Below are 26,368 nucleotides of genomic sequence, written 5' to 3' on the forward strand. Positions count from 1 at the left end.
TTTGTCATTTTTACATTTCTTGTGCTGTTCCTGCTGTCGTTTACACTGTATTGTTTAGTGTTGACAACCAAGGAAAATTCTGCTGCACCCCTGAAGTTGGGAGTAAAGGGATTCTGATACTGTAATGTTTGTAGTGGTGTTTTCAATAAGCCTGCACCCCACAGGAGCTTCTTACTGAGCTGGACGACATGTCAGATAGAGAAGATCACGGTCACAGGTCAGGGAGTGAGAGCAGCACCTACAGCTCCCTGAAGAAGAAGAAGAAAACACCCAAAGAGAAGAAGGAAAAGAAACCAAAACAGCGAAAGAAAGACGAAGATGAGGATGAGGATGATGACGATGATGGAAACATGAAGGTACGGTCAGTTTTGATGTCGAAATGCTGCTTTATTGATACTGCCATGCTTCCGAATTTAAAATAACTTAATTACGGTTTCTCTTATGACACCAGGAACCAAAGTCATCGAGTCAGCTGATGCAAGAGTGGGGTCTGGAGGATGTGCAGTATGCCTTCTCAGAGGATGACTATAAAACTATCACCAACTACAAAGCCTTCAGCCAATTTCTTAGGTAAGACAAGGTTTCCCTTGTTTATAGACGTTTTAATGCCCTGCTGTCAAGTTGTCTTGTTCTATTTTAAAATGCTCAATTTTGCAAATGCTTGTAAGAAGTAATGACATTATAATAAGAGGTTTTCTAATAACAGCCATTGAAACAAGATGTACTGTCAGACCCCACACCAAGCAAGTTTTTGCAGTCAGTGTTGGATATAACATTGCATCTTATATCTAAACAGTATAATATTTGATTCATTTTATAAAACAACAGTTGGGTTCCAGAAGTACAATTTCTTTGCTTCAAAATAAAATGTTGTGATTCACCTCGGAGCTGGTCGTTTTGTTTCATGGCTTAGAAATCTTTTATGAAGAATTTTATGAAATCCTGATGGAAAAAATGAATGGGAAATATACTTCCGGAAACAAGATGGCTGAAAAAGTGGGCGGGCACTGTTATGCTTCGTTTCTGATTGTATGAGCCATGTTCAAAATGCTGATAAACTCACACCTGCGAGTGCACATTTTAACATTGTGCAACCCCTCGCATACGCCCATATATATTTGAAATCAGGCCCGGCTCCACAGGGAGGCCTGGGTGGGCCTGGTCCATCCAATCATGAACTTGGACCACCTTGAGAACTACACCTACACTCACCCCTCCAACTGTTCGGCCCACCAGGCGGGTCCTATGGCCCACCTTACAACTTAGAGCTGGAGCCAGTCCTGTTTGAAACACAATCCAAAGAGAATGAACCATCTCCACAACAACAGAAAACTAAATTCGGTTTACACATAACGCACACCCAACGCACTGCATCCCAATGTATCAAACTAATCACTCAAGCACAGCAGCACCATATGCTATAAATATCAACCAGTCATGACATATGGAAAATGTATGAATGGAATTGGTTACTTACAGTTTTGCGGCCAGATCCAATAGTGTTTTTAACTGCCCCATCTGTCAATAACATTTCCTTTGCAAAGCATGAATCATATTGTGACTGGTTCACAAGCAATCCATGATGATATGAGCAGAAAACGCATTTAATACATGCTGAAATGAGCTGAACACACATAATACAATCATCCTGTACTGAAGCGATCAGGAACTTTGTTAAACTTCAGTCATTCCATTGTCCTTTTACTATGGACAAGACACGGTTCTCCCAGCCATTGACAGCAATGGAATGGAGCAGAACAGATGCATTTTTAACAGTTCGCATGCAGCGCACATTGCTGTAAGCACATAAAAATGGTCAAAGACATCCATCTAGTGCATGTTTACATAGACCAGCAATAACAAATATCGCAGATGGGTGCAAAAATGCGGCAAAAACAGCAAAAGACGCTAAATGGAGGTCTCCTTTTAAGAGTTATAACTTGACATCACATCTTTTAAAAGTGGAGCGAGATGCATGACAACGGTCAGAGCAGTTTGTCTGTTGCATGTTTATGTAGAAACACATTTAAAAATAGTCCAGATGGGCAGGAGAAGGTGTCCTGTGTAAGTCCCCTTTGGTGTGCAGGATATTTAGGCCCATCTGTCTTGTTCTTTCCTCTTCACCTTTCTGACTGAGTGCCAGTTGGTGGGCCATGGGTGCGATGATGAAAAAGTAGATGTTGATGTCTTGCTGTAGAGGCAGTCACGTGCTGATGTATTCATCTGTGTGACGTCACAAAGTTGGGAAAATCCAATCAAATCCATTTTTGTACTGAGGAAGAAGTTTTGAGTTCTGAAACTTACAGTATGTTTTTTATAGTACAATGAACTCTTACATGTGATTCCTCCCCTTTAATGTGCCAAGTTGCTATGTTGCTACCATTCACAGCAAATACAAATGAACTTCTGAATATTTCTTGGTGTAAGAATTGTTTTTTCTGATTATTAATATTGATAATTGTAATTTTTAGTGCTGTCAGTCGATTACAATTTTTAATCGCAATTATTCGCATCATTTATGTAGTTAATCATGATTAATCGCAGATAGTGAAATTGCTGAAATGTTACACTATTTATACTTATTTTCTTGTCAAAATGCATTTATTTCCATCTTAGGAAAGAAAACAAAATATGTAGCAATATAATGCTTTATTAACATTTTCCAATTTTTTTCCAAAGCCTTCCACAATATAAAGATAGAAATGCTCTAAAATATCATCAATTCAAATAACATTAAACGTTTCCCAAAGTCTAAGTGGGAGATTGACTAATTGAAAGAACTAGTCCCCACATAGGTTGCATATTCACTGCAATGGGCATTAAATCTCTTAAACTCTCATCATCCACAATATGAATCTGCCGGTAGACTGTGGCTATCCACTTTGCTAAAGTCATAAAGCCACGTTCACGATTCGCATCAGGGCATCAACGCCGCTTTGAACTCACCATGAAAAGCGCTTGCAAACAAACACGTCGCATTCTGCGTTTTGGTGATAGTAAAGATTTGGTGTGCTTCTGTAGTAATTAAAATGCGCCTTACATAGACTGAAAAATACTTGATTTCTATCACAAGTCCCATCTGGGCTTGTTTTGTACATCGAATAGTGCTAAGAGCTCCTTTCTCCATCATTTTATCTCTGACAGGGAAGTGTGATAGAGATTATTTTATTTACTGAGATAACAACCTCCATGGCTCCATAATAGGAGAGAGTGTAACGGTCAACTAGTGTGTTATGACAGTACCACCCATAGGATGTCTATGGGACCGCAGCGTTATGCTATTTTATGCTAAGCTTGAAGGCTAAAATCTGGCACTGTGGCGTGTCTGTTTGTGGCGTGCATCAGTGTAATGACTCCACCCTTCAAAGGTTCCATGTTTTTGCTCTATTAATGATAAATGCGTTAATCACAATTAAGAAAAATGAACGCGTTAAACTTTTTAAATTAATTGCATGTGTTAACGCGTTAATTCTGACAGCCCTAGTAACTATTTATTAAACATTGATGTCTTTTTACATATTGCTGCTGCTGCCATTCAATAAAACCAATAAGCTTAAAGGGATAGCGCACCCAAAAAATTTCATTGTCAACATTTAATAACCCTCATGTTGTTCCAAACCTGTATGACTTTCTTTTTCCTGTTGAACATAAAAGGCATTATGTTAGGGACTGAGAGCCTCAGTCACCATCTTTTTTCCCAATGAAAGTGAATGAGGTGAGTGTCCCTAACATTCTGACTAACATTTGTGTTCCATGTAAAGAAAGAGTCATTCAGGTTTGGAACAACATGAAGGTGAGTAATAAGGTGAGTAATACACAGAATGTGTATTTTGTGAACTATGTCTAAGATGATGCTTTACATCGATTTTACAACAGTTAATGGGGTTTTATGCTCTTCACTGAATGTTGTGTCTTAAAACTCCCCTTACCCGTGGTAAATTCACCCTAATGCACAGCCTCTCATGTCTTATTTCTTTATTCAGTTGTGACAAAACTCAGCCTCACAGTGTAGTTTTCTCATTGCCATTTTACTTTGTGGTCAGGCCTCTTATTGCCAAGAAGAACCCCAAGATCCCCATGTCAAAAATGATGACGGTGCTTGGGGCGAAATGGAGAGAGTTCAGCGCGAACAACCCTTTCAAAGGAACCTCTGCAACCGCTGTGGCAGCAGCTGTGGCTGCTGCCGTGGAGATGGTTAATGTGGCTCCGCCCATCTGCATTAGAAGTATCCAACAGATCTCATCATCTGGGCCAATCAAAAAAGCCAAAACCAAAGAGGGAAAGGGTAAAGATATGATTTTTGTAGCTAACATTACATTGGGGTTTGAATCTAGGGTTTGATTTCCAAAGCAGTTAATAGGGGGTTTGACATGGTTAACACAAGTAGTGTGAGTAATTATTGGCTCTTGGTACTTGGTTCAAAAATTCTTAGTTCAGATGTTGTGTGTATACCTGGCTTTATACTAGCTTTTGGATCCCAATTGCTTTAGTGCAACTTAAGTGTGCATATGTGTACGCTAGTTCAACAAAAATGCAGTTTTGAAAACATTAGATTTAGTTTATTTCTATATAAAGTTCTAAACATACGTTCGGGAGGAGCTTGTTCATCTAGGCCTACCATGCCAAATTCGTTTACCTTAAAGGGACATTTCACCCAAAAATGAAAATTCTCTCATCATTTACTCACCCTCATGCCATCCCAGATGTGTATGACTTTCTTCTGCTGAACACAAATTAAGATTTTTAGAAGAAAATCTCAGCTCTGTAGGTCCATACAATGCAAGTGAATGGTGACCAGAACTTTTATGCTCCAAAAAGCACATAAAGGCAGCATAAAAGTAATCCATAAGACTCCAGTGGTTAAATCCATGTCTTCTGAAGTGATATGATAGATGCAGGTGAGAAACAGATCAACATTTATGTTCTTTTTTTTCTTTTTTTTTTTTTTTACATAAATTCTCTTCCCTGTCCAGTAGGTGGCGACATGCACAAAGAATGCAAATCACCAAAAACAAAAGAAGAATTTGAAAGTGAAAGTGGAGATTTCTGCTAAAAATGGACTTAGATATTGATCTGTTTCTCACCCACACCTGTCATATCATTTCTGAAGATATGGATTTAACTACTGGAGTCATATGGATTACTTTTATGCTGCCTTTATATGCTTTTTGGAGCTTCAAAGTTCTGGTCACCATTCACTTGCATTGTATGGACCTACAGAGCTGAGATATTTTTCTAAAAATCTTTGTTTGTGTTCTCCAGAAGAAAGAAAGTCACACATCCGGGGTGAACTATCCCTTTAATGCGCTCCTGGACTATATGAAACTCATGAAATGGGTAGCTGATGAGAAATACTTTTGAGAAGGTGAAGTGCTATACTCCATCTAAAACTATTTTACATTTTATTATTGTGCATGCAGCTTTTATGAGCTCTTTAGAGACTGCATGGAATTTTTGTACTTTTTAAAAATGTATTTGCCACACCACTGGACAATTCAAAATGAACTAGTGAAAACAAAAAAAAATGTATATAGTGAAATACTTCATACAGGACCTAAGATTCACACTTTCACTTTTACATTCATGTAAATTTTAACTTAAAATCTTAATGTTGATGTTGAAAATAGTCAATGGACACGCTATACACCAACAACCCATATATGTTTGATGAATAGAGTATTGTTCTCAAAATCTCACTTGTTTATCTCATCTGGACTACATTGCAGGGCCCGGTGCTAAAAAAAAGAGTAAGCCAGTGAAGGAAACAAAAAAGAAAGGGAAACCGAAGAAGTCCAAATCGAAAGCAGGCCAGGGTGGGAAAAGGAAAAAAGGCTCTTCGGTGAGAATGCCTTTGCACTGAAATCTTTATAGGGCTTAACATGAATCACATGGAAAAGATTCCCCGTTGCTGTTGACTTGAGAAAGAGAGTGAAGAATGTATTTGCAAACTAGTTTAACTTCCCAGAGCAATTCATGGATTGTTTTTGACATATACATGTGTTTTATTATTTTGGTTTCTCACAGTTTTATGAGGTTCTTTCTGAATCAGGAGCATGTTTCTGTCTTAGACCCTTTTCAAGTTTGATAGCTTCTGATCAGAGCCAGTGCCTATTACATAAACTACTGTATCTTTTGAGGTATATGAGCTGATATGGCTTGTTTTCATGGATTTCATGCCTTGTATCCCAGAGTGAGGAGGATTTTCTGGATGATTTCTCAGACTTTGATGACATCAGTATTCACAGTTCCTCTGTACGCTCAGACACATCAGCGGCACCCAAAAAGAAGATGGCCCGCCAAGGACGAAAGAAAAGAAAAAGTAGTTTGTTTGAATTATTTGCTCATTTTGTTGTACTAATGAGTTTAATGCCTATATCTGTTGTTTCTCTTGTTTTAACATTACCAGCAGAAGTTTGGACACACCTGTTCTTTCTTTATTTTTTACTATTTTTCAAATATTACAATAATTATAAAGTCATCACCTAAGGAATAACATAAATGTAAGCATGGGGAGATGCAGTAGTGAAGTGATAGTTCACCCAAAAATGAAAATTCTCTCATCATGTACTCACCCTCATGCCATCCCAGATGTGTATGACTTTCTCTCTTCTGATGAACACAAACAAAGATTTTAAGAAGAATATTTCAGCTCTGTAGGTCCAAACAATGCAAGTCAATGCTGGCCAGAACTTTGAAGCTCAAAAAAGCGCATAAAGTCAGCATAAAAGTAAGTTCCAGTGGTTTAATCCATGTATTCAGAAGCGATATGATAGGTGTGGATGAGAAACAGATCAATATTTAAGTCCTTTATTTTACTACAAATCTCCACTTTCATATCGCCTATCATATTGCTTCTGAACATATCAGTTTAACTACTGGAGTCATATGAATTACTTTTAAAGTTCTGGCCACCATTCACTTGCATTGTTTGGACCTACAGAGCTGAGATATGCTTCTAAAAATCTTTGTTTGTGTTCAGCAGAAGAAAGAAAGTCATACACATCTGGGATGGCATAAGATCATTTTCATTTTTGGGTGAACTATCCCTTTAAAAACGTAAAACTTAAGTCTGTAACACTCCCCCCCCCCCCCAAAATATGATTTTTAAAATAATATTTAAGCTTCTTCAAAGTAGCCATTCTTTTGTCAGATCACTGCTTTGCACAATAGCTGCTTTCAGTTTTCTAAAGAAATTCACAGGTTGGCACAGATTATATTTGTCTATAAAACACGAGAAACAAATTCAGTCAAGTGCATACAAACTTTTGACAGGTAGTGTATGTGCTGATAACAAATAAGTATGATAGAATATAAATCTGTACAGTTGTATGTATTCAAATTTTGACATTTCATGCATTGTTTTTTTGGAATTGATGCACAATACTTTTACACAAACGTACTTTACACAATGTCGACCTCGTTTTTGATGTAGGAGAAGATGGAGATGGCTACGAGACAGACCATCAAGACTACTGTGAGGTTTGTCAGCAGGGAGGAGAGATCATTCTGTGTGACACCTGTCCCAGGGCATATCACCTTGTGTGCCTGGATCCAGAACTGGAAAAAGCCCCAGAGGGCAAATGGAGCTGCCCCCACTGTGTGAGGAAATCCCATCCAGCATAACAAACATAAACATGCATAGAAACACATACAATTGAGTACGGTATATTTGAAGTTTATCCACAAATCCTGAACTATTCACATTGGCAGTTAACTGTGACAGGTCACCATTTGTGTTTCTTCAACTTCGGACACTTCTGAAAAAGAAAAAAAGATTAAATCTGTTCGTCTTCATTAAAATCAACCCCATGGAAATTAAAATGATCACTACTTCTTTGTGACTGATATTCTAAAGTAAAAGTGCAAACATGAAGCGGAGAACATGGTTCTTCAATAATACAATCTAATACATGTATCCATACATGTGGTTTGTAGGAATTCATAGAAGTATGCAGTATGTTGTATGTACAAGTACGTGTCATTATTTCTGAGTTTTACATATAATGCCATACATCAGATTTCTGTATGGGCTATTTCTTCATCTCTCAGGAAAAAGAAGGCATTCAGTGGGAGGCCAAAGATGATGATGAGGAAGAAGATGAGGTCGCTGGGGAAGAGGAAGATGACCACATGGAGTTCTGCAGAGTGTGTAAGGATGGAGGAGAGCTGTTGTGCTGTGACACCTGTCCTTCCTCCTATCACATCCACTGCCTCAACCCACCACTGCCTGAGATCCCCAACGGAGAGTGGCTGTGTCCACGATGCATGGTGAGAGACTTCTGCACAGCACAGCTCAGTGCTTTCATACTAGGTGTCGATTTCACACTTCAGTTGACCATAACGTTTGGATTATTTGTCTACAATGAAAGCTGTTCTCTGTACTCAGGTGTGCACCATGGAACTGCACTGGAGTACGTTTGAAAAGCTTAGTTCCTGGATGATGTCAATGCAATCTGAAAGTGAATTGCTGTTAATTACGTATTTTTAGCGTTGTTGTTTGCCAATAGTTTAGCGATTAGAGTAACACCAATTAAAAAAAAAACACAAAAAAAAATGATTGAAATGAACAGTTCTCCATTTTAGACAAGTTTCAAGTTTTGCAAATGTACGATGGCGTTTCAGTGCCATGTTAAAAAAATTAAATAAATATGATTTTGAGAATAAAGTCGTAATATTTTAAGATTAATCTCATAATATGTCTTTTACGAGAATACAGTTGTAACATTACTAGATTAAAGTTGTAATAGAATGAGAATAAAATTGTAGCTTTATGAGATTAAAGTAAGAATGTTTTGAGAATAAAATCGTTATTTTCCGAGAATAAAGTAGTATTATTATTAGATTAAAGTCGTAAAATGAGAATAATGTCATAGTATTATGAGATTAGAGTAGTAATGTTTTGAGAATAAAGTCGTAATGTTACAAGAAAAAAGTAATAGCATTACGAGATTAAATTAGTAAAATTATGAGAATAAAATAGTAGCAATATGAGATTAAAGTAGTAATGTTTTGAGAATAAAGCCGTAATGGTTCAAGAATAAAGTCATAACATTACGAGATTAAAGTTGTGATATTATGAGAATAAAGTCATAACGTTACGAGATTAAAGTGGTAATTATTTGAGAATAAAATCGTTATTTTCTGAGAATAAAGTTGTAGCATTATGAGATTAGAGTAGTAATGTTTTGAAAATAAAGTTGTAATGTTACTAGAATAAAGTCATAGCATTACAAGATTAAAGTAATAATATTATGAGAATAATATAGTAGCAATATGAGATTAAAGTAGTAATGTTTTGAGAATAAAGTCGTAATGTTACAAGAATAGTCATAGCCTTACGAAATTAAAGTTGTGATATTATGAGAATAAAGTCTGAACGTTATCAGTGTTCAGACTATTATATATGTTAAGAATGTTCAAAGCATCAATGTTTTGAGAATAAAATAATTTTACGATAATAAAGTTGTAGCATTACGTTGTTAAAATCGTAATATTATGAGAATAAAGTTGTAGCATTATGAGATTAAAATAGTAATATATTGAGAATAAAGTCGTAGCGTAATAAGATTAAAGTAGTAATGTTTTGAGAGTAGAGTCGTTATTTTCAGAGAATAAAGTACTATTATTATTAAAGTCCTGATATGAGAATAACGTTGTAGCATTATGAGATTAGAGTAGTAATGTTTTGAGAATAAAGCCGTTATGTTACGAGAATAAAGTCATAGCTTTATGAGATTAAAGTCTTTATATAATGAGAATAAAGTCGTACCATTATGAGATTAAAGTAGTAATGTTTTGGGAATAAAGTCGTAATGGTACGAGAATAAAATTGTAGCATTACGAGATTCAAGTTGTAATATAATGAGAATAAAGCTTTAAGTAGCATTAAAAGTAACATTATAAATAATGAGGTGAAGAACAGCAAAGTGGAGCACTAATTGTACTACGTTAATCTCATAATGCTACGACTTTATTCTCGTAATTTTGATTTTATCCTCAAAATATTACTAGTTTAATCTCGTCATTTTAATGCCTATAATGAGATTATTATATAAAAAAAATCATGACATTATTTTCGTAATGTTACGACTTTAATCGTAATCGTATTTTTTATTTTTACTTTAACGCGGCATTAAAACTGTGTCATACAAATGTACCGTGGTTCACAAGTAAGTTTGAAAGAAGACCAGGTTTAGGTGTAAGTGTGAAAAGAAGTCAACACGTAATGGCATTCACAACTCATTTTACTTCTACAATGTGACATATTTCCAATTGAAAGATAATTCAACTAGAAAACTAATGTAGGGACTTACATTATACTTATATTATATGAATTGTGCACCATAAGACCAGGAATGTGTATTAGGAAAGTAAATTGGATACATTTTGATTTCATGTTAACTTAAAACACAGATCGAACCTGAACAATCTATGAAATAATAAAATGTAAAAGGTGGATTCTATTTTTTTTTTTTTTTTTTATCCCCTTTTCTCCCCAATTTGGAATGCCCAGTTCCCACTACTTACTAGGTCCATGTGGTGGTGCAGTTACTCACCTCAATCCGGGTGGCGGAGGACAAGTCTCAGTTGCCTCCGCTTCTGAGACCGTCAATCCGCGCATCTTATCACGTGGCTTGCCATGCATGACACCGCGGAGACTCACAGCATGTGGAGGCTCATTCTGCTCTCACACACAACAACTCACCATGTGCCCCATTGAAAGCGAGAACCACTAATCGCGACCATGAGGAGGTTACCCCCTGTGACTCTACCCTCCCTAGCAACCGGGCCAATTTGGTTGCTTAGGAGACCTGGCTGGAGTCACTCAGCACAACCTGGATTCGAACTCGTGACTCCAGGGGTGGTAGTCAGCATCAATACTCGCTGAGCTACCCAGACCCCCCGGATTCTATTTTTATAAACAGTTTTACACAAGATTTTTTTAATTTATTCAAAGACCATCTGGATATGTGTAATGTAATGAACTTTACTAATCCATATTTTGCCCCAGTGCCCACCGCTAAAAGGGAAAGTCCAGAAGATTCTTCACTGGTCTTGGGGAGATCCCCCCTTGCCTCCTGATGTTCCTCTTGGGCAGGATGGAGTGAAGTTAGACGGTCTGGCCAAAATCCCACTGAAGGGCCGTCCAGAGAGGCAGCTGTTTGTGAAATGGGCTGGCCTGTCCTACTGGCACTGCTCCTGGGTCAGCGAACTACAGGTGGGATTCAGGGCCAACATTCTCTTTTTGCTTGTTGCTGGTTTTTTAGTGCCTTTTCAAACCATTTTATGGTGATCTTTACCTCGATGCAGTTGGAACTCTACCACACGGTAATGTACCGTAACTACCAGCGTAAGAACGACATGGACGAACCGCCTCCGTACGACTACGGATCTGGGGAGGAGGAGCTTAACAGTGAGAAGAGGAGGAGCAAAGACCCTCATTACGCAGCCATGGAGGAGCGATTCTACCGTTATGGCATCAAGCCAGAGTGGATGATCATTCATCGCATTCTCAACCACAGGTAGATTGTTCTACGGGTACTTCTGCTAATGCTCTTTTTTAGAATGTTCATATATTTTGAACACATATGTGCATAGTGACTAGACTGCTGCAAGACTCTATCCACACCTGGGCTGTGTGATTTGGACACAAAGTCATATTACGATGATTTAAAAAATATATTTAACACAGTTGTGGAGCACAGAACCGCTCTGAAAACACTGAAATAATGCAGACAGGACAGAGCAGCGCACAAAAACTTTGAAGCTAGCAGACTATTCATTTTTTTAATTAAATTGCAGCCCTTTGCGGTTTATTCATCTCCCAAGGTCATATTGTGATATCGATTTTATTCGGTTAAATTTTGTAAATGCATTGATTTTGCTATGTTTACACCTATTATTCACACTAGAACAGTGTTTTTCTCCACCGAAAATGGAGCGTTTCGAAAACTCTCTTCATTACTGCATACTTTGGAAAATAATGAAGTTAGAAAACTGAAAACAGAGTTTTTAAACGAAAATGGATAACTGTGATCTTGCCTAAAATTCTCAAACGAATTAAATGTTCACAAACATTTTGTTTGCACCTAAACTATTCCGATTGATTCCCTTGCCAAATATGTAATATTCTCTGAAAAAAGTTAAGGTTTGCATCCAAACATTACATTTACATTTACATTTATTCATTTGGCCGACGCTTTTATCCAAAGCGACTTACAAAAGAGGAACACATAAGCTAGTCATCTTAAGGAGACAGTGGTACGAAAAAGTGCCATATTACAAAGTTTCACTAGCATCAGAATAGTAGTATTCAAAACAGATTAAGTGCAACAAGAATTTTATTTAATTTTTTTAGTGACTGGTTAAGTGCTCATGGAAAAGATGTGTTTTTAGCCGTTTTGTGAAGACAGAAAGTGAGTCAGCTTCACTGATGGAGTTGGGAAGATCATTCCACCAACCTGGTACTATGAAGCCGAATGTCCGGGAAAGTGTTTTGGTGCCTCTTTGTGTTGGTACAACAAGGCGATGTTCCTTAGTCGACCGCAGGCTTCTAGTGGGAGCGTAGCTCTGCAGAAATGATTTTAGGTATGCTGGAGCAGACCCAGTGACTGTTCTGTATGCCAGCATCAGAGCCTTGAATTTGATACGTGCATCAACCGGCAGCCAGTGAAGAGAGACAAGGAGTGGTGTAACGTGCTCTCTTTGGTTCATTAAAGACCAGACGTGCTGCTGCATTCTGGATCATTTGCAGGGGTCTAATTGCACATGCAGGGAGGCCTGCAATGAGAGAATTACAGTAGTCCAGTCTAGTTATGACAAGTGACTGAACAAGAAGTTGTGTGCCATGTTCAGAGAGGAAGGGTCTTATCTTCCTGATATAGTAGAGTGTAAATCTACATGATCTTGCGGTCTTTGAGATGTGGTCTGTGAAATGTAGTTTGATATCGATGGTTACTCCTAGATTTCTGATCGTTTTGGAAGGCGTTACTATAGTTGAACCCAGCTGGACGGTGATGTTGTGTTCAACAGCAGGGTTGGCTGGAAAGACAAGGCGTTCGGTCTTGGCTGGGTTAAGTTGCAGGTGGTGTTCCTTCATGCAGGTCGAGATATCTTCCAAACAGGCAGAGATTTGAGCAGTCACTGTGGTGTCGCTGGGTTGGAAAGACAAGTAGAGTTGCGTGTCATCGGCGTAGCAGTTGTAAGAGAAACCATGTGCCTAAATGATGGGTCCCAGTGATGTTGTGTATATAGAGAAGAGAAGTGGCCCAAGCACTGAGCCCTGAGGTACCCCAGTAAGCTGATGTGGCTTGGACACCTCACCTCTCCAGGCTACCTTGAAGGACCTACCTGAGAGATAGGAATTAAACCAGTCAAGCACAGTTCCTGTGATGCCCAGCAAAGAGAGGTTGGAGAGTAAGATCTGATGGTTGACTGTGTCAAAGGCTGCAGAAAGGTCCAGCAGAATCAGGACGGATGATCTGGATTCAGTTTTCGCCTGTCTCAGCGACTCAGTGACAGACAGCAGGGCAGTCTCGGTGGTGTCCACTTTTGAAGCCTGACTGATTGTCATCCAGCAGCTTGTTCTGTGAGAGATTTGATTGAAAACTGCCCTTTCAAGTGTTTTTGCCATGAATAATAATACAAATAAAAAAACAATTATAGTCTCAGAATAATAAAAAAAAAAAACAAAACAAGGGATCATCTTAGTATGATATTTCAGAATTGATGTAAAGGAGTTAATAGAGTTTTATAGAGATTCAGTGTTTTGTTTGACATTTTTTGTGCATGTTTTTCATGCTGAAAATTTTGACTTGGTGTTAAAGGGACAGTTCACTCCAAACTAAAAATTCTGTTATCATTTACTCACCCTCATGTTGTTCCAAACCTGTATGACTTTCTTTCTGCCGTGGAAAACAAATGGAAATGTTAGGCACAATGCAAAGTACAACATTCACTTTCATTGTCAAGATTACGTTTCTAAAATATATTTCCAATCAGCAATAAAATCTGACAACAATAGCATCATAAATGTTGCTGCTTTGCCTCAAATCACAGAAAAAAACTGTATTTTTTTAGGCTGGTCCAGCTAATGCATTGAATGTGCTCTATCAAAAACGAGATTGGCTCTTTTAACTGAAAGATGGGACTTAATTTCCTACAGCAGTTTCTCTAATTCTTTTCCTGCAAATGTTTCCCTCCCCCTATACTGACTCTGGTTGTGTTTGTTGAAGTTTTGATACGGATGGAGATGTACACTTCCTGATTAAGTGGAGAGATTTGCCGTACGATCAGTGTACGTGGGAGGCTGATAACTTCGACGTCCCTGATTATGACAGATTTAAACAAGCCTACTGGGACCACAGGTGAGCTATTGCGTTAATGTATCATGTTGATTTAGTCATACACACACACACACTCCACGTTGATTTACTCTTTGTGTACCAGGGAGCAGGTGCTCGGTGAGAGTCATCACCCCCTGCTGTTCAGAAAGGGAAAGAGACTCAAAGAGGAAGGGAAGAGGAGGGAACCTCCTCCAGACAGTCCGGTTGTGGATGTGAGTGAGATTGCTGTGATGCTTCATATGTTTACGGCACGTTTTTAGTGTGCTGTTTTTATAGAATGAATCCCTGTATCCCTCTCTTCTCTTTTTATGCAGTGTTAATTTCATCCGTTTATTTTTATTTTGTCTTTTTATTCAATTTTACCCTCACTAAAATGGCATATAATTTTTGTCAACAAAAATGCCATTTTATTTGATGATAATGTGCAAAATGACAAAAACATGTGTTAAACTGTAACAGACCAAACTTTAACCAACCATTAAAATTTTTTGAAAAATGTATAAACTACCTAAAAAAAAAAAATTATGATTAAGATTAAGAAGTTAGATTAAACAACATGAGAAAACTGTCCTGAAAACATGAGCCAAGCATTATTGCATACTTGGGTCCTGGCACGTATATCTATCACAAATGGATCTAAAAAAATGCCCAGAAATTTCGTGAGATGCAACTGGCTGTCAAACACATACTGAGCTACACAGAACACATAATCTACACATAAGTGTTTTCTCAGGCACTTTTTGAGTCTAAATAGATGCACAACTTACATAATTTCAGTAGTACACCCAAATAACAAAAGTCAAATCATACTGTTCATGTGCTGTACTTGCTATAGTTTACTTCTTTGTCAAATAGCAATCTCAAATATAAATTCACTGAAACATCAGCACCACCCTGAGTAGAAATAGCATGCATAATATGTATGTGTACATGCTAGGGCTGTACAATTAATCAAAAAAATAAATATTACAATAACAGCTGCTGCAATTAACTAATCGTTAAAAGTGTCAATTACATCATTCAATTTAGATCTATTCCTGTAGTGTCAAGATTTTGTATTTACAATTTTATTTGGTCTGTTGTGTGCATGAATGCAATAGACAATCTAACTTTAAATCTAAATTTAAATGAGGCTATTAGCATATCAGAAATGACAACCTGGTATTCTAGTGTTGTTGTGTTGCACACTTTCTGTGTATAATTGATTAAAAATGTAAACAAAATTTGAAAACACTTGTTTTCTATGCAATAAATCAATTCAGGAGCAATTCTCCACTTGCTTTGGATGTGTAGCCTTAATAAAGAATATGACATACAGTTGCCCCACAAAATGTATTTAATGAATAAATTAAATTTATTAACGCAGTTACAATATAAAGCGAAATAATCATCAATTTTGATTTTCGTCATAATTGTGCAGCACTAGTACACGCATATGGAATTTGGATAATTGACCATTGTCACACAGAAAATCAAAGTGAAAATAAACTTTACTATTACATACTGTATCTCGGGTCTCTAATGACCCTATACATTTTTGGTAATTAAGCAGTTATAGGCAAGGCAAGTTTATTTATATAGCACATTTCATACACAGTAGTAATTTAAAGTGCTTTACATGGAAATGATAAAAAAAATACTATTTTTTTATTTTCTTTTGTGGCAATTTTGACTTTTTTTGTTTTGTTTTGTTTGTTTGTTTGTTACACTATTCAAAAGAATAAGGTTGAGAAATACTAAAGAGGTGTGGGCATAACTCCCCAAAAATAATGAGGTACAGGGGGTGGAATGAGGTCCCAGGTCACTAAAGACCTGAGTTATGCATTTAAAGGTTGAGTGGGAAATCCCCAGCATACTATGATTGGACTATCAATTCTTTCTAGATTTTTCTATCTTAAAAGAATGAATAAAAATCAGTGTTAGTGCATTGTTAATAACTTGCAGAATTATTGTTTTCGTCATATTTTCGTCTAGAGTATGGTTTTTTTTTGGGGGGGGGGGGTGGGGTGGGGTGGTTTCTGCCCTTTTCTCCCCAATTTGGCATGCCCAATTCCCAATGCGCTCTAAGTCCTAATGGTGGCATAGTGATTCGCCTCAATCCGGGTGGAGGAGGACAAATCTCAGTTGCCTCCGCTTCTGAGACAGTCAGTCTGCGCATCTTATCACGTGGCTTGTTGAGCGCGTTACCGCGGAGACCTAGCGCGTGTGGAGGCTTCATGCTATTCTCCGCGGCATCCACGCACAACTCACCACGAACCTCACCGAGAGCGAGAACCACATTATAGCGACCACGAGGAGGTTACCCCAACGTGACTCTACCCACCCTAGCAACCGGGCCAATTGGTTGCTTAGGAAGCCTGACTGGAGTCACTCAGCACGCCCTGGATTCAAACTTGCGACTCCAGGTGTGGGTCTAGAGTATGTTTTAATGAAAACCATATGGTTTTTAATGGTCATTAAACGTCTTTTCGTCTTCGTTGACAAAATAAACCGAAATGTTCATCAGTAATTTTTTTGATGAGAATTGCACTGTTTGTATATTGTTGGTCACAGCCCACCATCAAGTTTGAACAGCAGCCCTGGTACATTGATGACACAGGGGGAACTTTGCACCCATACCAGTTGGAAGGCTTGAACTGGTTGCGCTTCTCTTGGGCTCAAGGAACCGACACAATCCTGGCTGATGAAATGGGGCTTGGCAAGACTGTGCAGACTATAGTGTTCCTGTACTCACTCTACAAAGAGGTCTGGGTACCACTTGAACTTTCTATCAGATGTAATTGATGGAGAAATAGAATGATGTGAAAGTCGGTTGCTCTTATTTCAGGGTCACTCCAAAGGGCCTTTTCTGGTCAGTGCACCGCTCTCCACCATCATTAACTGGGAGAGAGAGTTTGAAATGTGGGCTCCGGAATTCTATGTGGTCACTTACACAGGAGACAAAGACAGCAGGGCTGTTATACGCGAGAATGAATTTACCTTTGAGGACAGCGCTGTCAAAACAGGTCGCAAAGTTTTCCGCATGAAGGTGAGATGTGGACTGGTTTAAAGCTGATGTGTGTGCATTTTTTGATGTTAACATACTTTTTACTATCCAAATGTTATATAATGAGGCCAGGGAAATCTATTTGAAATAAGTTATTATTATTGCAATTATGTTAGGTGACTCTAGTGGCACAGATTTTACACACTTTACTGTTAACCTGATGTTCTGATGCCACTGTCGACACAAAAGTGTAACATTTGTTGCACCAAAACAATGTCCCCCAACACACACATTTCTATGCTGAATTTCCATCATTCTCTTATAAAATATAACAACACCTTGTTTTAATAAAACAAGACCAGAAACAAAAAGAGACAGTGTAATTATTTCTTATGACGTCATTTGTATTGTTATTGTTTTTTTTTAAATCTTTAAATATAGGGATGTCCCGATACCGATACTGGTATCGGAACTTGGTCCGATACTGAACTCATGTGTTGTACTCATGCTCGTAAAAATGCTCAGAGACCAAAAACCGATACCATCTGACGTACTAATGACATTCTGTAAACATTCAGCGCACAAATTAAAATCACGTTATGTCCTAGTGTGATTATTAAACCAGCAATGGCTGCGATTTAATGAGATAAATATAAAGTTTGCATGTGCTGTGCGCTTCAAGGTAAATAGATCTTGTTTTAAGAATTTATAAATGTAAATGTGAAGTCGTCTGCTCTTAACAAGTAGCTTTAAAACACCTTCATGAGCACTGAGCGCTCTGTTTGTAGCAAATTACAGCGAGCAGAGCGATAATTTGCTATGTAGCGCACAGCACATACAGACTACATATTTATTTAATTAAATAGCAGCCTTTTGTGGTTTAATCGTGTTTTAATCACACTGGGTCATATTGCGACCTTCTTTTCAGAAGGTGAGAAGCTACTTTTTAAAAACACACCGAAACGGAAAGGGATTTACTCCAAAATAAAAGCTTCTGCCAAAATAAAATCTCCATTTAAATGGAAGAAAGTTTGACATAAATGTATCATTACTGTATAGTTCTGTAATATTCACTTTAACACTACTGCTAATACTACTACTAATAAAAAATTAATAATAATTATCTTATATTTAAACAATATCTCACATCTGTGATGCTCTGTTGTGCAGCACTTTATTTGATAAAAATAACTCCAATGTGTAATTTTTGGATTGTCCTGTATAGGTTCTGTATAAAAGCACTTCATTTGATAAAAATAATACAATATTATGTTGAATATTCGTTCTCCAAAAAATGATATCGGGACATACATATTAAAACGTACACTTAAAAATGAGCGTTTGTTTAAAGATACACTACCGGTCAAAAGTTTTGAAACACTTCATTCTTTATTATAATTTTTTTCACATTTTAGGATAATAGTAAAGTCATTAAAACTATGGAATAACATAAATGGAACTATGGGAATTATGTTGTGACTAAAGAAAATCCAAAGTAAATCAAAACTGTGTTATATTTTAGCATCTTCAGAGTAGTCACCCTTTGCCTAGAATTTGCAGACATGTACTCTTGACATTTTCTCAACCAACTTCTTGAGGTATCACCCTGGGATGCTTTTTAAACAGTATTGAAGGAGTTCTCATCTATGTTGGGCACTTATTGGCTGCTTTTCTTTATTATTTGGTCCAAGTCATCAATTTCAAAAACTTGTTTTTTTTTTATTAAATTTTAGTTTTATAATGAAATAAATTAATGTGGTGGCACAATTATATTTTTGTCAACAAAACTCATTTCAAACATTTAAGCATACGCCTTCAGATCAAAAGATTTTTAAGATCATGAGAAACATTTCAGTCATGTGTTTCAAAACTTTTGACCGGTAGTGTATATTTTCTCAATTACAGACAATAAAAAAAGAAAAGTTCACTTTCAAATATTTTTAAAAAATCAACCTAGTCTCCAGATCTTCGCAGTAAAATATTTAGGTTGTAAAGTAGTTTTTGTGCATGACTTTATGGTGAGAAATTTGGTCTTTATTGGTTTGAATAAAATCTAAGTGATTTGTTGTAGAGCCCTTGTTATTATTTTTCCATCACAGAAGGACACTCCAATCAAGTTTCACGTCCTGCTGACATCATATGAACTGATCACTATTGATCAGGCCATTCTTGGCTCTATTACCTGGGCCTGTCTGGTTGTGGATGAGGCCCACCGGCTGAAGAATAATCAATCAAAGGTACAGAATTAAAAGAAGGCTTTACTTTGTAGAAGAACATTGGCATCTTATTCAATTTCGAAGCATACTTGTGAAATCATACTACTGTGTGCACTTCATAATTGTGTTATAGACTGTAGTTTACTGTGTGCTTGGAAAATCAATATTGTCTACCTTTTTTTTTTTTTTTTTTTTTTTTTTTTTTTTTTAGTTTTTTAGAATATTGAATGGCTACAAAATCTACTATAAGCTGCTCCTGACTGGAACCCCTTTGCAGAACAATCTAGAAGAGCTTTTTCACCTGCTCAACTTTCTCACCCCTGAGCGCTTCAAGTAAGACTGCAGTCTGCATGATTTATGTGGTGATTCACAAATCTGCTCGTAGAATAATGACCCCCTATAGAGTGATCACGTGGCTTGTAATGGAACATAATCATAGAAATAAAAGAAAGTGAGTTCAATGTTCTATATTTGGCTAGTTAGTTTCAGTAGTGTCCTGCGGTGTGACATGCTATAATTCATCTAAAACTATTTAAAACTAAATTTTCCAGTTCTTCTATAATTATATTGCATTGACAGTTTTCATGACCTCATATTACTTGAGAGACTACATGGCATATTTGCACTTTTTATAATGTACTTTTAACTAGTTAAGTCAAAAGGTGATAAAACTTTTTTGTGAAAAACGTGTTTTTGTTTTCAATGTTAAAATTCCTTCTTAATATGCAGTCTCAACTATAAGCCATTTGTAGATTGATTTCACCTAAAAATGTAGCACAATGTCTCTGTGGTGCTCTCAAAACATTGCTCTGTTTGTTTGATCGGCACGCCAAGCCTGACACAGCTACATTTGCTCGACCAATGGCTTGAGTTTAGGGCGGGGCTATCTATATGTACAAACTATGGAAGATTGAAGAGTTTCCTGGAATCTGTTTGAAAACAGTGATTATTTTTCAATTCCATTTGGTGACACTAGTGGCGCAGAAATATACTCTTTTTCCTTATACATATATGTGTATTTCAACATGATATCTGGATGATGAATTAAAAATAAATAGTTGAGTGGACAAATTAAATGTCAGCTTCCAATATCTAAATCAAAATGTTGTTCACAGTAACCTGGAGGGTTTTCTGGAAGAGTTTGCAGACATCTCAAAAGAGGACCAGATTAAGAAATTGCACGACCTTCTAGGGCCGCACATGCTCAGAAGACTGAAAGCCGATGTCTTCAAGAACATGCCGGCAAAAACCGAACTCATAGTGCGAGTCGAACTCAGTCCCATGCAGAAGTCAGTCTATCTGAGTTCCTCTGATCCTCATACATAATTATTAAACCAAACTCAATTTATCATCACTCAGTATCATATTTCACGATTTCATATGCAAAATAATTAGTGTCCATCAAGTGTGCTTTCTCACCGACAGGAAGTACTACAAGTTCATTTTAACTCGGAACTTTGAGGCATTGAATTCCAAGGGAGGAGGGAACCAGGTGTCACTTCTCAACATCATGATGGACTTGAAGAAATGCTGCAACCATCCCTACCTGTTTCCAGTGGCTGCAGTGGTGAGGAGGGGAGGGGAGGAGAACATATGGAGGCCGATTGCTCCCAATGTACACCACTGCCATAAGGAGACTGTGCTGTATTTTTAGCAAATGTAACAGCAATACATTACCTGTTGTATAGGGGCTATTTAAAGACAACCAGAACCTTTTGTTCAAGAATGTATTGTTTCTTAGAGTCTGCAGTGAATTTAATGCATAATATCAGCCTTACTGTATCATATTCTTATCTTACATTCTTGTGTTTTGATATTGATGTTGTTTACTCTTACAAACATTGACTGCAGACAATTAGTTGTGCTTGCTAATCATCACTATAACTATTACTCATATGTAGCATTAGGGTATTTTCAAAAACCCAAAGTATTAAACTTTGGTGTGTAACTGGTCCCACAATCTAACATATGCTTTTTGCATGGGGGAGTATGAAAACGGAGAAAAATCCTATAGACTTGCATTGAAGGAAGTATATACGTACACTGGTGGCCAAACGTTTCGAATAACGTACAGATTTTGGTGTTTTGGAAGGAAATTGGTACATTAATTCACCAAAGTGGCATTCAACTGATCACAAAGTATAGTCAGGACATTACTGATGTAAAAAAACAGCACCATCACTATTTGAAAAAGTCATTTTTGATCAAATCTAGACAGGCCCCATTTCCAGCAGCCATCACTCCAACACCTTATCCTTGAGTAATCATGCTAACTTGCTAATTTGGTACTGGAAAATCACTTGTCATTATATCAAACACAGCTGAAAGCTATTTGGTACATTAAATGAAGCTTAACATAAGATCCATAACACTCTTTTCCAATTATCTGTTGTCCAATGTCTGTGTTTCTTTGCCCACTCTAAACTTTTCTTTTTGTTTTTCTGTTTCAAAAGTGGCTTTTATATATATATGTATACTTAAACTCACTGAGCACTTTATTAGGAACACCTGTTCACCTACTTATTCATGCGATTATCTAATCAGCCAATCATGTGGCAGCAGTGCAATGCATAAATCATGCAGATACAGGTCAGAGATTCAGTTAATGTTCACATCAACCATCAGAATGGGGAAAAAAATTTGATCTCAGTGATTTGGACCATGGATGATTGTTGGTGCCAGATGGGCTGGTTTGAGTATTTCTGTAACTGCTGATCTCCTGGGATTTTCACTCACAACAGTCTCTAGAGTGTATAGAGAATGGCGCCAAAAACAAAAAACATCCAGTGAGCGGCAGTTCTGTGGACGGAAATGTCTTGTTGATGAGAGAGGTCAACGGAGAATGGCCAGACTTGTTCGAAATGACAAAGTCTACGGTAACTCAGATAACCACTCTGTACAAGTGTGGTGAGAACAATATCATCTCAGAATGCACAACATATTGAACCTTGAGGCCATAGTGTTCCTAATAAAGTGCTCAGTGAGTGAGTATATAAGCATATAAAAATAGTTTTTAATAAACTGTCTCTTTACGTGTTCAGGAAGCTCCAGTTTTACCCAATGGTTCATATGACGGTAACCTGCTGGTGAAATCCTCAGGAAAACTTACCCTGCTTCAAAAGATGCTCAAGAAGCTCAAAGATGAAGGCCACAGGGTTCTCATCTTCTCTCAGGTAGTTTTTTCTCACTCTCTTACTAGCGTGAGTTCAGAATTCCCTGTGAAGAACAATTAAAGCATAAATATGCAGCAGCCTAGCTTCAATTTCAGTGGAAGATTAATTAAATGGTAAACTGTGTATAGAAAATAAGAGCGGAACACATTCATCTTTTAAATGGAGTTAACAAATGAAAAGGCGGGGCCTATATTTATCTCCACTTTGTTGTTTAGTCCTCAGACTTTTTTTTGCTCCCTTTTAAATTGCCTGTGGAATCATTGCATCCATTAATTTGATGAATGGCACAGGTAAAAGGGGGTGGGGAGATTGGACTTTTAATTTTACCGCCCTTTTCTTTCCTCAAGTGCTTGAGAACAAACATACATATTAATGTTTAAACATACCATGTGTTTGTTCAGTCCTTTAAGCTTGATTAAAGAGGAGTGCTCAGTATCTGTCCCCTTTTTTGTTGCAATTTGCATGGGTGGAATTTATTAGCTGGCAAGCCCTCCTGGGTTTGTTTAATATATGAGTTGAGTCTGTCATCATTTACTCACCCTCATGTAGTTCTTAACCCATATGTTTTTCTTTTTGAAGTGTTAAAGAATGTTCACGCTGCTCTCTTCCATAAAACTGAATTGAATGGGGACTAGGGGTTGTAAAGCTCCTAAAAGGACAAAAAAGCACTCCACAAATGTACTTCATATGATTTATGCACTATATTCCAAATATTCTGAAGCCGGGTTGAATTCAAGTTAATCTTAATCGACAGCATTTGTGGCATAATGTGGCACTTCTTGTTGGGGTCTCTAAATACACACTTAACAAATTGCAATATGTACAAAATTCGGCAGCTAGGATCCTGACTGGTACCTGAACAAGTGACCACATTACTCCTGTTTTGGAATCCTTGCACTGGCTCCCTGTCATGTTTCATGTTGATTTTAAAATACTTATGCTTACATATAAAGCACTGCATGGTCTGGCCCCTCAGTACTTGTCTGATCTTTTAACAAAATACACCCCGAAGCGTAATCTGTGCTCCTCCCAGTCTGGTCTTTTAGCTGTCCCTCGAACACACTTACGTTCCATGGGTGACAGGGCTTTTTCATCTTATGCTCCTAAATTGTGGAATTCACTTCCAGTTGATATTCGAGAAGCACAGATTTAGGCATTTTTAATTCTTCATGTTAGCTTTTATTTGATTTATTTATGTTTTATTTTTTTTCTGATTTATTATTAGTTGTATTTTTGATATGCTTGTTTACACATTTCATTAATCTTTGTTTTGTGTTCTTGTATGTTTGTTTTTACTGTGTAAAGCGCCTTGAGAAGCTACTTTTAAAGGCGGTATGTAAAATAAAGTTTATTATTATAATGTTAATTATCACAAAAATTAAATAAGCTTCACATTTCTGCCTTGAAACCCTCCAAAGATTGGCCCCATTCACTTCCATTGTAGGTGCCTCACTGTAACCTCGATTTTTGTTTTTTTAAGGAAAAAGAGGGACGAGTCGAAATAATTTTTTGTAGTAATCAACATTATGCCACAAATGCTGTTGATTGAGCTTAACTTGTATTGAACCCGGAATAATCCTTTAACAGTTTTGTGTGAGGAACAGACTGAAGTCGTTATTCATGGAAATCTTACCTTGAAGATTTTGCTTAACAGTCACATTTGCACTTTAATTGTAAGGAAAAGAGAAGTTTGGACATTCTTCTATAAATAACTCAGTTTGTGTTTTACGGAAGAAGGAAAGTCATACAGGCTTTAAAAGACATGAGGGTGAGTAAATTGTGACAGAATTTCAGTTTTTGGGTGAACTAGCCCTTTACCACTATCATATGTCCCTTTGTTGGATACCTGTGTTATTTTTCCTGTTTGTGTCTCATCCTGAACTGTTGATCCTTCACTCAGATGACAAAGATGCTGGACCTGCTAGAGGACTTCCTGGAGTACGAGGGGTATAAATATGAGCGGATTGATGGTGGCATCACTGGTGGGCTGCGACAAGAGGCAATAGATCGTTTTAACGGTGAGAATGCCGGCAGTGAAATTGCAGTCGTGTGTGTGTGTGTGTGTTGGATAGTGCATACTGAGGCTCTCAAACGTCCTGGTTACTTTCGTAACCTCCGTTCCCTGATGGAGGGAACGAGACGTTGTGTCAATGTAGTGACACTAGGGGTCACTCTTGGGAGCCCCAAACACCTCTGCTTTTTGAAAAAAGGCCAATGGGAATTGGCAAGTGGAATTTGCATGCCACTCCCCCGGACATACGGGTGTAAAAGGAGCTGGTATGCAACCACTCATTCAGGTTTTGTGCTGAGGAGCCGAGACAAGGTCCCGGCCATTTCAACGGGTAGTTCAGTGTTGTGGCAAGAGGGACACAATATCTCGTTCCCTCCATCGGGGAACGGAGGTTACGAAAGTAACCAGGATGTTCCCTATCTGTCACTCACTTGACATTGTGTCGATGTAGTGACACTAGGGATCCCTATACAAAAGCCACAACTAGCTGAACTGTGTTACGTGGACTGGCGGTGCGAGACGGGCAGACCACTGTGTGCCTCATAGCCAGCGCACCAGGCCGTCACGTAACCTCCCCCAACACTCTTATGAGCATCGAACGGTCCTTCGGGAACAAGTCGTCTTCCCAACAAATAGGGACAGGCTAGCGTGGCCTCTTTTCCTCTTTTTTTCTCCCCAAAAAGAGTGGAATTTGTTAACCGACTTGGGGCCGTAAATGTCTACGTCGAGGAGGTGTCACTCCCAAGGGGAAGACACCGTGGAGACCACACCCCGCCCAGAGAAAAATAAGGGGGGGGGGGGGTATTTTGAGTGGAAATACATCACATGGTCTTACCGAGTCTTGTCGGAAGTATGTCATGTGGAGAAGTCCCATGGTAGGTCCTACCTGGAAGTTTCTACAAACATGGTGACCAGGGGCATAGGGGCCTCTGCCCAAGGAAGACGCAGTTTACTGACAGGGAAACGATTTAGCAGAAGATATCACATGGTGTCACCTACGGGGAATCACCACATGTGGAGCACCTACCTCAGTACAGGACCTAATTAGCACATGTACTGGGCCGGCAGCGAGTTTCTCCGCAAACTCGTCTGCCACAGGGCTAAGGAGGAAAGTCATCCAGGGATCACAACTTGTGAACACGACTGGGAGTCAAAAGCGCATGTCTTCACCTCATGGGAGGGGAAAGGCGCTATGCGCAAGCGGTACACCCGGCCAGCTGTCCCGGAACCTACCTGTTCGGACATGACAACACACGGGACGAAACCGGCTCAACCCGGAGATTATAGAACCTCGCAAAGGTGTTTGGTGTTGCCCAGCCCGCTGTTCTGCAGATGTCTGCCAAAGAGGCACCACTGGTCAGGGCCCAGGAGGCCGCTACACTCCTAGTAGAGTGGGCTCGTAGCCCCATGGGGGGCAGCACGTCCTGGGCATGATATGCCATCACGATGGCGTCAATGACCCAGTGGGCGATCCGCTTCCTTTCCGCTGTCCACCAAAGCAGACAAAGAGCTGTTCGGAGCTTCTAAAGCTCTGCGTGCGATCCAAATAGATGCGTAAAGCATGCACCAGACACAGCAACGCCAAGGCTGGGTCTGCCTCCTCCTGATCCCTAAATGGGGTCGTGGGAACCTTGGGC

The 26,368-nt window shown here is 38.3% G+C and overlaps 1 protein-coding gene across 3 annotated transcripts in view; it reads left to right on the plus strand.

Annotated features, from left to right (window-relative positions):
- Window positions 1-26,368, plus strand: part of LOC127426165 (chromodomain-helicase-DNA-binding protein 5-like) — an 87,135-nt gene that overhangs the window by 16,242 nt on the left and 44,525 nt on the right. For all 3 annotated transcript variants that reach the window (XM_051672763.1, XM_051672762.1, XM_051672764.1), the window contains 19 exons: window positions 165-356; window positions 452-570; window positions 4,044-4,285; window positions 5,727-5,839; window positions 6,190-6,319; window positions 7,433-7,599; window positions 8,050-8,268; window positions 11,012-11,218; window positions 11,311-11,522; window positions 14,235-14,366; window positions 14,449-14,557; window positions 16,899-17,090; window positions 17,173-17,373; window positions 19,431-19,568; window positions 19,759-19,880; window positions 20,663-20,836; window positions 20,973-21,114; window positions 22,589-22,720; window positions 24,621-24,738. In XM_051672763.1, the coding sequence (XP_051528723.1) occupies window positions 165-356; window positions 452-570; window positions 4,044-4,285; window positions 5,727-5,839; window positions 6,190-6,319; window positions 7,433-7,599; window positions 8,050-8,268; window positions 11,012-11,218; window positions 11,311-11,522; window positions 14,235-14,366; window positions 14,449-14,557; window positions 16,899-17,090; window positions 17,173-17,373; window positions 19,431-19,568; window positions 19,759-19,880; window positions 20,663-20,836; window positions 20,973-21,114; window positions 22,589-22,720; window positions 24,621-24,738 (3,061 nt within the window). The remainder of the gene's footprint in view (window positions 1-164; window positions 357-451; window positions 571-4,043; window positions 4,286-5,726; window positions 5,840-6,189; window positions 6,320-7,432; window positions 7,600-8,049; window positions 8,269-11,011; window positions 11,219-11,310; window positions 11,523-14,234; window positions 14,367-14,448; window positions 14,558-16,898; window positions 17,091-17,172; window positions 17,374-19,430; window positions 19,569-19,758; window positions 19,881-20,662; window positions 20,837-20,972; window positions 21,115-22,588; window positions 22,721-24,620; window positions 24,739-26,368) is intronic.

Source organism: Myxocyprinus asiaticus, chromosome 35, assembly GCF_019703515.2.
Source record: "Myxocyprinus asiaticus isolate MX2 ecotype Aquarium Trade chromosome 35, UBuf_Myxa_2, whole genome shotgun sequence".
In the NCBI taxonomy this organism is placed as follows: Eukaryota; Metazoa; Chordata; class Actinopteri; order Cypriniformes; family Catostomidae; genus Myxocyprinus; species Myxocyprinus asiaticus.